Source organism: Nematolebias whitei, chromosome 11 (assembly GCF_014905685.2).
Source record: "Nematolebias whitei isolate Nwh7 chromosome 11, NemWhi1, whole genome shotgun sequence".
NCBI lineage: Eukaryota > Metazoa > Chordata > Actinopteri > Cyprinodontiformes > Rivulidae > Nematolebias > Nematolebias whitei.
Window position 1 is genome coordinate 20,409,799 of NC_056508.1, and position 14,850 is coordinate 20,424,648.

Sequence of the window (14,850 nt, forward strand, 5' to 3'; positions counted from 1 at the left end):
AGTGAGTGAGTGAGTGAGTGAGTGAGTGAGTGAGTGAGTGAGTGAGTCATAAGAAAAATTTGAATCTTGTTTTTTTTCTGATTCGATTGCTACAGTAAAAAAAAAAAAAAAGAGAATGAGAATGAAAAACAAAGATAAATATTGTAAATAAAAGTCCTGGCTTATCGGTTCTAAAAAAGTGTTTTTGGTTGTCCAGAGATTTTAATTAGTCTTTAAAATATTTTATAAGAAAAATGTAGTTTTGATTAAAAATATACTGGTACAGTATATGATTTGGAGAGAATACAATAGTCCCTCGCTACTTTGCGGTTCTTTTTTCGCTGACTTGCTCTATCGCAGTTTTTCAAAATAAGACTGGATATGACAAACAATGGCTGATTGATGGATGAGCTGTACAATCGGCATGGAATTTTTATTTAAAGTAAATTATTTTAAATTATTTAGCACCTGTGTGCAGCCCATAGATGTGGGAGAAGCTTCCTCCTGCAGCTGATCAGCTGATCTCCGTGAAGAGCGGAGAAGTGGGCGTGGCCCAGAGTGCAGCCGGAGGCAGGGAGCTGAAATCGTGGCATTCTGTACTTTTTTAGATCGTTTAGAGTTTAGAAACGTTGTTTAGAATATTGCAAGAGCGTGGGAAGGGTTAAAATGCCTTAACACACACATATATATATATATATATATATATATATATACATATATATACATATATACATATATATACATATATACATATATAAATATATATATACATATACATACATGTGTATATATAAATACTTACTTGTACTACTATTCCTACTTCGCAGTTTTTCACTTATCGCGGGGCTTCAGGGTACGGATCTCCTGTGATAAACGAGGGACTACTGTACTTGTTTTGTGCTTACTTCCTCTCATCTGCTAAGAGTAACTGTCAGGGTAATATTTTATAATTTAATAATAATTTGCATGAAAAAAAGGATTGATGTTAATCCCTTCACCTCACCCGTACAAATCTTAAAAAACAAAAAAATAAATGGGTAGTCATCAAATTTGCTGAGAAATCTCATGAAGATGCTTCTTAATAGTCCAGCAGAATGTGCAACTCAGAGATGGAGTTAAGACTCCTCCATCATCCATGATGCAACGTCTTACAGATGTTTCATTATCTACTTGAACTGAGTGAGCAGGAGGTGTTGCTTTCACGTCACTGTCGTCTCACCTCAAAGTCAGCTCAGAACCAGGTGAGTAACCATCACTGTTACCAAAGTAATTGATGCTCAGGTAAGAAGTAAACCAACTTCACGATGGTGAAACCCAGCTGATGTTATCTAACAACGTCAGGTCCTCTGGACGGATTCTTCTTTGTTGAAACGTTTTGTCTTTTTTACATGTGAGACTAAATGTTCCAACAAACCAGTCCACAGGACCTGACTTTACTTTGTTAGATTTGTCTACCTGGATTACTGAGCGTCATCAGGACAAGCTGATGTTACTTTGCGTTAAACACTAACCCTGAATGTTTAAGCTCCAGGTCTTGAGGCTGCTAAACCATCAACTCACATCACCCACCCACTCCCCCACCTTTTTCTGTTCAATTTTATGAAAGTGCTAAGATGAAAGATAAGTTTCATATTTTACACAGCTTTTACATTTTGGTTTCTTTGTTGACAGTGTAACATGTGTGTAGTCACTCAAATTCTATTTACCTCATTGTGAGATATAGTATGAACTTTGTTTTAAATAAGGGCCGTCATGCATATTTAGTGGTTCTCACCTCTTGACCAGGATGCTGGTGAGGGAGCGCTGGATGCTCTGTCTGATCTGGTTGTTGGGCTGAGAGGGTCTGGAGGAGGGGGCACTGGGTGCCGGTGGCACGAGCAGATTACGGGTTTCGTTCAGCAGGGATGGGACTGAAGAGAGCTTCTGGCCCGACGCTGAGTTGGATGGAGGCTGAGATACAGATGGTTTCTTTGGGATAACGTATGTGGTCTTTGTGACTATCAGGGCACCAGTCTCGTGAAGTCTGGAAGCTGAGGTGATTGGAGATTTGGAAGCTGGAGGCTGATTGGATTGTTTAGATGTAGACGGTGTTGCAGTATTTAAGTCTGGCTTCGGCCCAACGCTGCTTTCAGGTTCCTTATCTTCAGAGACGCTCTGTAAAGGAGCCTCCTCAGTTTTAGGCTGGGAAAAGAGAGAACCGTCTGTTGGGGCGTCCTCTGGACTTTGTTTAGAAGAAGCTGAGGCCTCACAGTCTGCCTCTGTTTTTTCATGGACTTCAGTGGCTGTTAAGACAAAGAAAAAGAAAAATCAAGGCGTTTTAAAAAGTGTTTCTGTTATTTGAGCCATAACACAGAGCGCAAGATGTTTTGCGTTTAAACGTAACGCTACTGTCTCAAAATCAACAATGTTTTTCATCTAAATGGTTACGAGTGAAATCTGAATTATGGTGTTTAAATTCAGAACTTTGGGTAAAGCACGTTTCAACAGGAAGTCGTGTAAACACATTTTTATGAAAAGTGCATTTAATATCATTCACGATAAATCTTTAGTTTCTCTTTAAATCCAACATGGAACACATAAATGCTCCAAAAACAAACGAAATAAGCCACAAAAAAGCAGTGATACTTTTGGATTTAATTGCTTTTTTTTTTCTTTTTGCATAGTAGTGTTAAATTTTGTAGTTCCAACTTAGCTGCTGTATGTTTAAATATTTTTTCTAATTTATTTAGCTGTAGTTGGTCGTGTCATGCTTAAAAGATCATGAAACTGCAGTTCCAACTGTGGTTCCAAAAACATGGCATCTTGTGTAAACCTGGTCCAGCTGATTTTAATATCCAATGAGAAAAGGTAGGGGCACTTGGTCTATAAAATAGATTAAATATTATATCAGGTACCCTCCAATGCCCAGTTATAAACTAAATAAGTTTATGTTACATTTTGGAGTTAAAAATCAGCAAGATTTTTATAACAAGTTGTGTATTTTACATGAATAAACAAACAAATTGCTTTAAAAATACAATTTATTTTTATAAAGCAATGTTTAATTTCATAAATTAACCTTTTCTATTTAATTTTCTTAAGAATTTATCTTTTATGTATGAAATTTTAAATATAAATTTTAATAAATAACTTGAACCTACAGTATAACATCTCCAAAGAACTAATTAAAATTGAGAAACGTTCTAGATTGACTTCATAACTTAATATTACCTCATAGTTGAAAGACGATTACTTCAAAACTACTAATAAAGTTCGGTCATCTTAGAGTCTCTTGAGTTTCACTGTAGTCCAAGTATGGTGCCAATGTTGAATAATGCTAAAAACTGACATTTGTATTGTTAGAAGTGAATATTTTAAGAACAGTTCAAGGGGAATGTATCCAACTTTTTCTGTTTATATAACTGGGAACCTTTTTACTGTAAACTGGTGAACAAAATACACTATTTAGATTAATAAATTACATCTTAGATGACACAAAAATCCCAGAATTTGAGTTTTCTTCTCCAAACTTTTTTTTTAAATTCATGCTGTGCATGTGTGATTGATACATGGTCAATGTGGTCAGTTTTAATCATGTAATATTCTGAACAATATTTATTCATTTAATTACAGTACTTGAAGTTTGTGTACTTACAAAAATCTTGGGAGAAGTAATCTGTCATTTGTACAAGTAGCACAGACAGACAGAGGACAAGTGCTTCTCTGAGGCGCTCACCTAAACTCAACATATTACCTTCTTTTTGATCAAAATAAAATCACACATGATCTTTTGTGTGCCGTTAAATACCGCACGTTCACAGATTGATAATTTCTCCTGATAATTGCTACTAAACTGAGATTAGCTGATATTAATTAGATATTTTGGGTGCAGCTCTTGGGAAAAAAAAAGTGAAATATTTTCTGTCCACTGTTTTAGCTTCTTGTAAAACCAACACAACTCTGTGACTAACATTTTCAAAACCTTAGATGCTTTGTGCATTCCAGTTATACACTAACCTAGTGGTGCTTTTAATTTCTTCAGTATCAGCTGTTGAGTGATAAACTACTGTCAGACTGAGACACTTTGTGTACCGTAAGTGTAAAACTTTTTTTTCCTTCTTCTTTCGGCTGCTCCCTTCTTCAGGAGTCACCACAGCAAACTAACTCGCACAGAAACACGGCAATTCTTTTTATGCCGGATGCTCCTCCTGACACAACCACAGACCACCGAGCTACCACAGCCTCTGTGTGGAGCGGAGCTGCTGTCCAGGGGGCCCGGGGGAGCAGATGGTGGGGGTCAAGGGCCTTGCTCAAGGATCCAGAGCGGGGCAAATGAAGGTGGAGACAGGGGTGGGTGTTTCACCATTCCCACTCACATTTTGATGTTGTTGGTAAGGAGAGTTGAACCAGCAACCTTCCAATCACAGGCCCACCTTCTCCAACGTCCGCGCCAAAGTGTAAAACATTTATTGCTCCTATTTGTCAAATAAAGTTTCAACAGTTGATCAAGTTACGAGAACAGAATTACTTTATACTGTATTTGTGTTAAAGTATATAAATTATTTCCAGCTTTCTAAAACTCCAGTTTTAAACACGTCTGCAAAGGTAATCTGGTTTTGGAAAAAAATAATAAAAATAATCTGAATGTAAATACAAGTATTAATACTAATAAAACCTTTCGTAACAAGTATAAACAGCTGTATCCCTGACCTGACATCAATACCCAGCAGCTCAGGAACGTTCATAATATCTGCTGTGACCACTTATAGATGTTAACCGTCTTATTTTGACCTACAACCATCAGCCAGCTGTGAAGATAAAACTGTAATAGGGCTCACGTTGGTGACGAGCCAAGTGTAATCTAGATCAAATAAACCCCAGTGATGGCACACATCTCTATGGGTGATAACTCAAAAACATAGTAATGCACACTACATAGATTATCAATGTAGCATGACAGGCTCGAAGAAGAATGTGTATATTTGATTTGAAACAGGTCTCTTGTAAATGAGTCCTCATGACTCAGTGAAACTAACCTGTATAAATAAAAGGTTGAATGTTTGGGGTGAACTTTTCCTTTAATAATGATGTCATTGCAGCAATGATTGACACATAAAAATGTAGTCTGTTGTAAAGATGCTACTGATAACGACATATTTAAGTAATGAAATTAGATCAGGCGTGTCTCAGAATTGTCCAGTGAGCTAATGGCCTAAATGTATGCACAATAATGAGGTGTTCACCTGTACTTATGTAAAACCTATAAAGGAAAACAACGCTTGCATGTCTCCAACCATTAGAAAATTACATTCAACTGGCAATGCAAAATGAACATTATATATATTCTGTATTTATTTACCAGTAGTAATAAAAATAAAATAAATGCATAGTTTATTTGATTTGACTGTGTATTGGTTTAAGTGTGGCAAAAAGCTGGACCTCGTATAGAAAACCCATCCAAGCACAGGAAGAACATTCACATATCAATGTTCTGAACATGCCTGATTCTGTACACGGTCCCAGTCTCTCACAATCATTGGGTGAGAGACAAGGTACACTCAAAAACTGTTTCTATTGTTAGACCTCTGAAGTGAAACCAGAAGTTGAAGCTGGAACAGGACCAACCTTTCTTGTCGGCTGGTTCCAGGACAAGTTTTAGGTCCTGTCCCATCCACTCTGGGCCCTTGAGCAATGCCCTTAACCCCATCTGCTCCCCCGGGCGCCCTGGACAGCAGCTCTCTGCTCCACACAGAGGGCTGTGGTAGCTTTGTGGTCATGGTTGTGTCAGGAAGGACATCCAGCGTAAAAATAATTGCCATGTCTTTGTGCGACTTAGTTTGCTGTGGTGACCCCTGAAGAAGGGAGCAGCCGAAATGAAAATAAAATAACAACAGGGCTGTGAATGTATTTGGCTCAAATCCTTCTGCTTCTATAATCTCAGACACACAGGATGATGTTGGATTTGGACTCTGTGAGGACCAAAAATCTCTCCCAGGACTCGTTGTTCTTTAAGATGAAGATGCTTCTTATTCACAGCAGTTATACATTTGGGGTCGTTGTCCTGCTGCAGTATAAATTAAGGACCAGTTGGAGGGTTCTCTGATAGTAAGGCAGTATTTGCTTGTATTTTTCAGCAATAAGGACTGTCAGCAAACCCTTTTGCAAAAGGGCACTAATCTTCACTGTTGAAACTTATTATTGCATTGCTCCCCAGTGAATTAAGAAACAAACCACTTTCTGCTACAGTCCAGAGTACCTGCACCAGTTTTGCTGTAAACCATGTTTCTGTAGTTTGTTGCATTGTTTCCTCATTGGGCGTTCAGTTTTCTGAAAGTCTTCTATAAAGACCACATAAATCAAATTTTTCCACACAGTACATGTGTGTCCCTGGGTCTGGGGTTTCTGCCAGTTCTGGGCCGATGACGCTACTAAACAACTTGATTCCAAAAGGAAATAAAGTGTTTTTCATCTGCCTCACTAGGTGTCGTTGGCTGAGCGGTTTGGCTGAATGGATTAATTCTGCACCTGAGTAAAATCCTACAAAATCCAAGACTTAGTGCTAGTATAACTATAGGAACAATGTAGTTTTGAAGGCAAAAAGTGGACATACAAAACATTGATTTTATTTAGATTTTTCTTTTGCTAGCTAAAATCACATTTTGTAAACTCGTAAAAAGAATTATTAAAATTAATATTTTCGAAAACATATTTGACTGCATTTTTCCATACCACCTAAATCTTTTGTACACATCAAATTATGCATGAGTGGATGCGAGGAGAAGACTATTTGTCTTTATATATATGAATATATGAAATATACATATGAAGAAAGCAACTCAACAAGTCCAACAAAATATTAAATGCTAAAATACCACAAGCTAGCCTGCTAATTTAAGGTATTTCTGCAAATACCTTAAAGTTCATGTGCTGAAATCTCACACTTTCTCAAAGGTTCTACAGATCTATTTCAGTTTTAACGACAGCCAACTTTACTGTTCACTGTGACATTTAATAAAGCTAACAAGTCCAAAGAAGTTATTCTTTAAATACTAATATGTTTTTCAAAATGTCAGGGTGGAAGCTTCACAACAGCAGGTCTAAATGTCTTTTTTGCTGATTTCATTAAATTATTCCAGCTAATAGTTTCAAATTCAAAACTCGCTGTCTATTTTTGGTTCACAAGACATGAAGATGAGAATTTGTTTGAGAAATCACAAAATAGATTAAACTTTTGCTTCAATTAGCACTCAGTTACACCATCATAGTGCTTCAGATAAGTTACTGATTCTCTACAAGTGGACTTCAAGTGTCCCAGTGGACAAGATCTGCATCCTCAGAGACACATTTCACAACCTACATTATTCCAAATGATGGACAACAGATGATAAATCAGCTCAAATGATGATCAGTGACAAAACTAACTTTCTTCATCATCTCACTAAAACTCATCAACTCCAGACCAACAATTATATTGTTTAAGTTTTAATATGTTAATAACTCTTTTTTGTCCTTCTTCACTTTTATTGTATGAATATGAAAGCAAACGTTTTGGTGCCGTAATGCTGATTTACTGATGCAGAAGCTCATCTATGGCTATTTAAAACATGATCTGCAACCTTCTGCTTATAAAGGTAAGCAGGATTTCTATCTATCTAGTGACTATTTCATTTCTATCTGAAAGTCACTATTTCACCATAGTTGAGCTGCACTACATCAGTCTCAAGAGACGAGAAGATAATCTGTCTCATCTCTTCAGAGGGTTCAAAGAGGAACCATTTTCACTAAAGTAGTTCCAGAACTAGTTTTAACCAAAGTTTTTGAGAAGCTGTGTCTTGCTGACATGGTTGCATGACAAAAATTGCCCATTTTTCTTCTTGCATCCCCCACCAAGACCCTGTCTTAAAACAATCAGTTACTTGCAGGTTATACACCAGGTTCTGTGTGACTTCGTAGGTGTGTTTGTTAATAAAAAGTGGTTGCAGTACACGGATTTCATTTCTGGCTGAGGTCGTTTTTAAATACAGCCATCTTTACAAATTTTCCAGCAAAACTTATTACAGTCAAATAAAACTTAAAAAGTCAGAAATCTTGTGAAAGGAAATTGGACCAATTTTGTGCATGGAAGAGACAGCATGAAAAAAACAGGCAGCTCTCCGTGGATGCACTGAATGAAAAGAGTGCGCCTCCCCCGAACAGCAATGGCTGGGATGACCTGGAGGGAGTGTGCCTCAGCTGGGAAGCTTAGGAACGGAAAATAATCACGTGCCACTTTGCCAACTGAGCTGTCTGTGCCGTTTCTGTTTGTACGTGATGTGAGGTAGTCTTCTCCCATGCCCGTTTCATTTTGAGTAAAAAATGTCAATGCAAAAAAGACAATCATGTCAGCTAGTTTTGATGTCTTGTGAACTATAACCTGACATTTACAAGCTTCAGCAGGTGAGATGTAGACTGCGCATACAACAACTGTTGCCCGGGTTCTTCAACAGTGTAAGCTTTATGGGAGAGTGGCAAACAGAAAAACACTTGTGGAAAACGTTAAATAAAGAAGAAAACAACAAATCTCAACTATCCATCCATCCATCATCTTCTGCTTGTTCTGAAGTCGGGTCACGGGGGCAGCGGCTTGAGCAGGGAGGCCCAGACATCTCTTTCCACAGCCACCTCTTTCAGCTCTTCTGGGGGGACCCCAAGGCTTTCCCAGGCCAACCGAGACACAGTCTCTCCTGTGTGTCCTGGGTCTTTCCTGTGGTCTCTTCCCAGTCATACATGTCCGAAGCACCTCCCTAGGGAGGCACCTAGGGGGCATCCTTACCAGATGCCCAAACCACCTCAACTGGTTCCTCTCGATGTGAAGGAGCAGCGGTTCTACTCCGAGTCTCTCCCAGATAACTGAACTTCTCACCCTATCTCTAAGGGAGAGTCCAGCTACCCTGCAAACTCATTTCAACTGCCTGTATCTGTGATCTCATTCTTTCAGTCACTACCCAGAGCTCGTGTCCAAAGGCACGGGTAGGAATGTAGACTGATCGGTAAACGGAGAGCTTTGCCTTACACCTCAGTTCCCTGTCCACCACAACGGACCGGTACAGAGTCCGCAATACTGCAGACGCTGCACCAGTCCGTCTGCCAATCTCATGCTCCATTCTTCCCTCACTTGTGAACAAAACCCCAAGATACTTGAACTCCTCCACTTGAGGCAGAACATCATCCTCGACCTGAAGAGAGCAATCTACCCTTTTCCAGTTGAGGACCATGGCCTCAGATTTGGAGGTGCTGATTCTCTTTCCAGCTGCTTCACACTCTGCTGCGAACCGCTCCAATGAGAATTGAAGATCATGATATGATGACGCCAGTAGGACCACATCATCTTCAAAGTGTAGAGATGGAATCCTGAGGCCACCGAACTGGAATCCCTCCGCCCCCAGGCTGCACCAAAAAAATTCTGTCTATAAAAGTTATGTCTGACTTACTGCCGGCAATGCGATCCAAACACTGCTTGTATAGGGACCGAACAACCCATAACAATGGGCCCGCGACCCCATACTCACGGAGCAACCCCCCACAGTGTAACCTGAGGAACATGGTCGAATGCCTCCTCCAAGTCCACAAAACACATGTAGACTGGATGGGCAAACTCCCATGACCCCTCGAGGACCCTAGTGAGGGTAAAGAACTAGTCCAGTTTTCCATGGCCAGGACGGAACCTGCATTGTTCCTCCTGGATCTGAGGTTCGACCAACGATCTGACTCGCTTCTCTAGTACCTCTGAATAGACCTTACCAGGGAGGCTAAGAAGAGTAATGCCCCTGTAATTGGAGCAAACCCTCTGGTCCCCCTTTGTGAAGAGGGGAACCACCACCCCAGTCTGCAAATCCAGTGGCACTGCCCCAGATGTTCACACGATGTTGCAAAGGCGTGTCAACCAAGCCAGCCCCACAACATCCAGAGCCTTTAGGAAATCAAGGCGAATTTCATCCACCCCCGGAGCCCTGCCGCCATGGAGCTTTTTAACTACCTCAGCGACCTCAGCCATGGTTATGGACGGACCAACCCCAAAGTCCTCCGACTCCGCTTCCTCCATGGAAGACGTGCCAGTGGGATTGAGAAGGTCAAATCTCAGTTTGGCAAATAGTTGAGATTTGAGTCTAAATCTACACGTCCCAAATTCATTCTATTTCTTAAAAATGGTGGAAATAACAGTTCCTATAGATATTTAGGGCCTTAGAAGTCCATTTTTTTCTTATCCATCCCCTGACTTGCACCTTAGAAACAAGATTGCATTGATCTAATGTGGCTACCTTGAATGCACTAAAACGTAAAGGTGTACCGACTTACTTGAGCAAAGGTTTAATTTAAAACAATAATTAACATATTCATAGTTTGTATGCTTGCTTGTTTGTTAGTGTACAGCACTTTGGCCAATGGTGGTGTTTTTAAAGTGCTTTATAATTAAAGTTGTATTGTATTATTGTATAGTAAAAAAAAAAAGTCTCAGATATATTGAATAGTTTGCATGTTCAAATGAAATTCTAGTGAAGCTGAGATTTTCTTTGGAAATAAAAACACTTCCATGCCATCATTCAAATAACTGTTTGCATTCTCCCCTCCCAAGTCATTTGCTGCCAGTTCAACAACTTTTAGTCAGATTGTAAATATTATGTAAGTTACTGGATGGGTTTTGAGTGTTTTCTTGTACTGATTCACTTTTCTTCACTTGCTCCCGGAGTTCTTTAAGAAGACATTTTGGTTAAAGGCTTTCACAAACTGAAAAATATATTGTCTTTAAAAGCTTAAACATATGTGGGAGTGGTGGCGCAGAGTTAAAGAAGGTGGGCCTGTGATCAGAAGATCACCGGTTCGACTCCCCAGACCAACAACAAAATGTGGGTGGGAAAGTTAAAACACCCACACCTGCCTCTATACTCATTTGCCCAACTCTGGGCCCTTGAGCAAGGCCCTTAACCCTCACCATCTGCTCCTAAACAGGTCTCTCTTGAAAATGAGTCCTTCTGACTCAATGAGACTACCTGTATAAATGTTAAATGAAATAATAAAAATATCTCTCGGTTTCTTCATGGGCAACGGTGAGGTCCAAGTTTCACAGCTTGTGTGTGTAAAGTGCATCATTGTCCACAAAATATATTTTAAAATAATTAATCCCATGAGTCTCTGAGGGGGAACAAGCAATGCATGTGATTGCATCCCTAAATCATTGCTGTGTGGACAGTTTGTAGTCCACACACAAACACATCAAACAAAAAGGTTTTGACATTTTGAGATACAAAGATCATTTTTGCGCACTATTTAATAACACATGAACTAGGCTTTCCAGTTTCTTCATTTTCCACAAAAAAATGAACAAAAATGACAAAATGTAGACAATACTAGCAATGTTGGTTTATTTCAGAATGCTATACTTTATGGCCAGTAGAGGGTGCTTGTGTTTCACAATGAACTGATAAATTCAGGCAGTGAAATAATTGAAAACCTATTGTTCAATTCTGGTCGTGGAGGGCCACTATCCTGCATGTTTTACTCATTTCTCTCCTATAATGCAACAGATTCCATGGTTGAATTACTTCTTCTTATTCCACAGAAGTCAGCAATCCCCCATTAATTCAAATCAGGTGTGTTAGAGCAGAGAAACCTCTAAAACATACATGATAATGGACCTTGAAGATTAGGATTGGACACCCTTGAAAAAGTGTACAAGACTCAATAGCATGTAATGAAAGAAAGTTAACGTTTAAGATGAAAAAAGTGTTGGATTGGAGATACAGAAAAAATAACACTGCAAACATCTATCATTCAAAAATAACTTTGTTTTCCAACTTTCCCAAGTCAATACTGCCTACTACAAACATAGAACAGTTTATTTATTCTGTTGTTTTCTGTCACCGATGATTAACAATCTTTGACTATAAATTTTGTTACAAATGAAATGGTTGGCTATAAAAAAAAAAAAACGATGTAAAAGTTCAGGTCAGACTGTGTGCACAAAAGATAAGTCTCTTCCTCAAATTAAGGACAAAGAATATCAGACTGCAAAGAGTAGTATTAACAATAGTAGCAGCTCCTTTAACTCTATGGTTCTGCAACATGGCTCCAAAAACCTTGCCCTCTTTGAGCTGCATTTAGTCTTATGCACATAAACCAACTGATGCAGCCAGGTTCATGATTATGTATGCTTACACATAGCTGACACAAATCCAGTGTGTAACACTGTGTGTAATCAAAACTTATGTATAGATGCAGAAAGATGGTCTGGGGTAAAAACATGTTTGCCGCACATGCGCAGGGAACAGATAGTGTATGAAGCTGCGATTGTCGTTGAATTAACTGAATGGGAGCCACTGATCTGCCAGCAGCGAGCTTCTGATTGAGGCATTTTCAGCTTTACGTTTTTATACTGTGATTACCATACACACAGAGGAACTCAGGGACTTGGTGGAACTTCAGAGACCTGTTTTTAATTGATGTCAAGAAATGAGTAGCTGTGGTATAACTGGGCGTCATATGGATGTGGCATCCCATACAGCTGGCATGGCACGACTCAGTGACAACTGTGAAATACCCTTTTGCTATTTGGTCTGTGTGATCCCCCAAAACCCACTGCTTCCCAATTCTTCTATTGGTCCTTCAGCAGTGCCAAAGCTGTCATTGTTCCACACTGAAGAAACATTACACAGCTATTTAAGGGCATGTAATGGTCTACACCTTGTCAACCTGAGGAATAATCACAGTTGAGTTGTCCTGAATCAATATGTTGATCAGATGTCATTTTCTTCTCTGTGATAATTGAAGTGCTCCTTTGACAATCCACATACATTTTATGTACCTCAGTGGTCTGTGCCTTGCAGGTGTGTGGTCACTGACACGTGTTTACATCTACATGTGACAGAAATATAATTGTAGTGAAGTTCTTTTGAAACTTTTTGAGGTGTTATATTGTATGAGGTTCAATGTGGTTGTTTTGTCATTCACAAACGTGTAAATATCCCCTAGGTTCAGAAAACTACAACCGTCCTAGGTGAGTTTATGTACTTGGTAGCTTGATACTGTCAACTGAAAAAGTTTGTGTGGCAGTAAGCACATTCTCATGGCAGGTCAAAAGCATTGTTCATTTAGATACATCCTGATGTGTGCATGAAACCTGACGCATGTCATCTTTTGTGCATATGTTTGTTTGCATTTTGTTCATACAAGAGTCCCCTGGTGTGAGACAATTAATTTTCCCCCACTGCCTCTTTATTTCACCAGGAAAATGCCATTGAGATCACAGATCTTTTTCAAGGCAGGCCTGGGCCTGAAGGCAGCTCAAACATGCATGTTTTTGGACTGTGGAAGGAAACTGGAGTAACTGGAGAAAACCCACGCAACAAGAAGATCATGAAAACCCCATACAGGACAAGTCCAGGCTCAGCGCAGGGATTAAACCCAGAAGCTTTTTGCTGTGAGGTAATGGTGTTGACTACTGTACAGTCATCATTCTACCCAATATAAAGTGTCCCTATAAATAACTGAAAAACTTGAATACACAGCAATACACATACTTTTTACTTGAACACACACACATATACTTGAACTTTTTGCTCATTTTAGTTTCTGAAGAGTTTATAATGTTCTTTTTTGAGGATGCATACTTCTATTGTTATTTCAGAAAATGGTTCAATAAATGCTAAAATAAAAATTATTTGGTATACAGTACCAAGATAGTAAATTAGTTCGAAGAATTTTATTTTCATTTGAAGACTGAAGAAATTATAGACAACTAGTGACACATATACTTGTGTTTCTTCCTGGCTTCATTCCAGTTTAACTTAAATGGGTCTATTGCAAAAGTTCAGTATGTCTTACAGAAACAAAAAAAAGACATCACCAGTTAGGCTGCACATTATGGCAATCTAGACTCTAATGTAAGCCCCTAAAAGTGTTCACACACAGCAAGGTCTTTAGTTCAAATCTTGGTTTGTTTAGGCCTTTCTAAGTGGAGTTTGCCTGCTGTCCCTGAGCCTCTGTGGATTTTCTCTGGGTACTGCTCGGGTTTACTCCCAAAGCCCAAAACATCCATGTAGACAACTAGTGACCCTTAACTGAGCTGAGGTTCATGGACATGAACGGATGTTCATCACCATGTTATGTATGGTTAGGTATGGACCAGTAACCTGTCTAGAGTGTAGCTTACTGCGTTTCTTGCATGTAAGCTTCTAATGCCGCTTTTCCATTAGTAGCAAGACTCGACTCGACTCAGCACGGTTCCAAGACTTTTCCATTAGTAACAGCACGTAGAACCAGTCCCTTTTTTCAGAACCCTTGGCTCTGTGGTTCCAACTGAGCTGAGCAGGTACCAAAACGTGACACCAGAACACTGTCGGTCACTAATTGGTGGGGGCGGAGTCACTGGATCTTTCAGAAACTTTTCAAAACACCAATCCGCCATTTCTTGGAACTCGAAGCAGTGGCTGGATCTATTTTAAAGAATTTAAAAACGATAATGACAACACCGTGGTCTAATGCCCAGTCAGGGCTTGGGAGCCCAGCCTTGCGTGCTCTGCAGGCTCCAAGCTCCGCTGGTCACCGCGGAGGATCATACGAGCTGCTGACTCGCAGACAGCCGTTGTCCAGACCCCGGCCTTGCATGCTCATGAAGCCTGAACCCCAATCCCGGCAGACGGGTCTGGAGCACGGAAGGTGGAAACGATTTTTAAAGACATTTTATGTATTTTTTCATTTTTATCAGTGAAGATTTAAAAAATAAATAAACGGTGTCTGATTTATATATATATACATATATATATACATATATACATATATATATATATACATATATATATATACATATATATACATATATACATATATATATATACATATATATACATATATACATAT

The 14,850-nt window shown here is 39.3% G+C and overlaps 1 protein-coding gene across 1 annotated transcript in view; it reads right to left on the reverse strand.

The window, feature by feature from the left end:
* The window catches only part of si:ch73-181d5.4 (death-inducer obliterator 1), a 311,270-nt gene that overhangs the window by 270,346 nt on the left and 26,074 nt on the right, over positions 1–14,850 (reverse strand). The window contains exon 8 of the mRNA XM_037683844.1: positions 1,754–2,261. Within this exon, the coding sequence (XP_037539772.1) occupies positions 1,754–2,261 (508 nt within the window). The remainder of the gene's footprint in view (positions 1–1,753; positions 2,262–14,850) is intronic.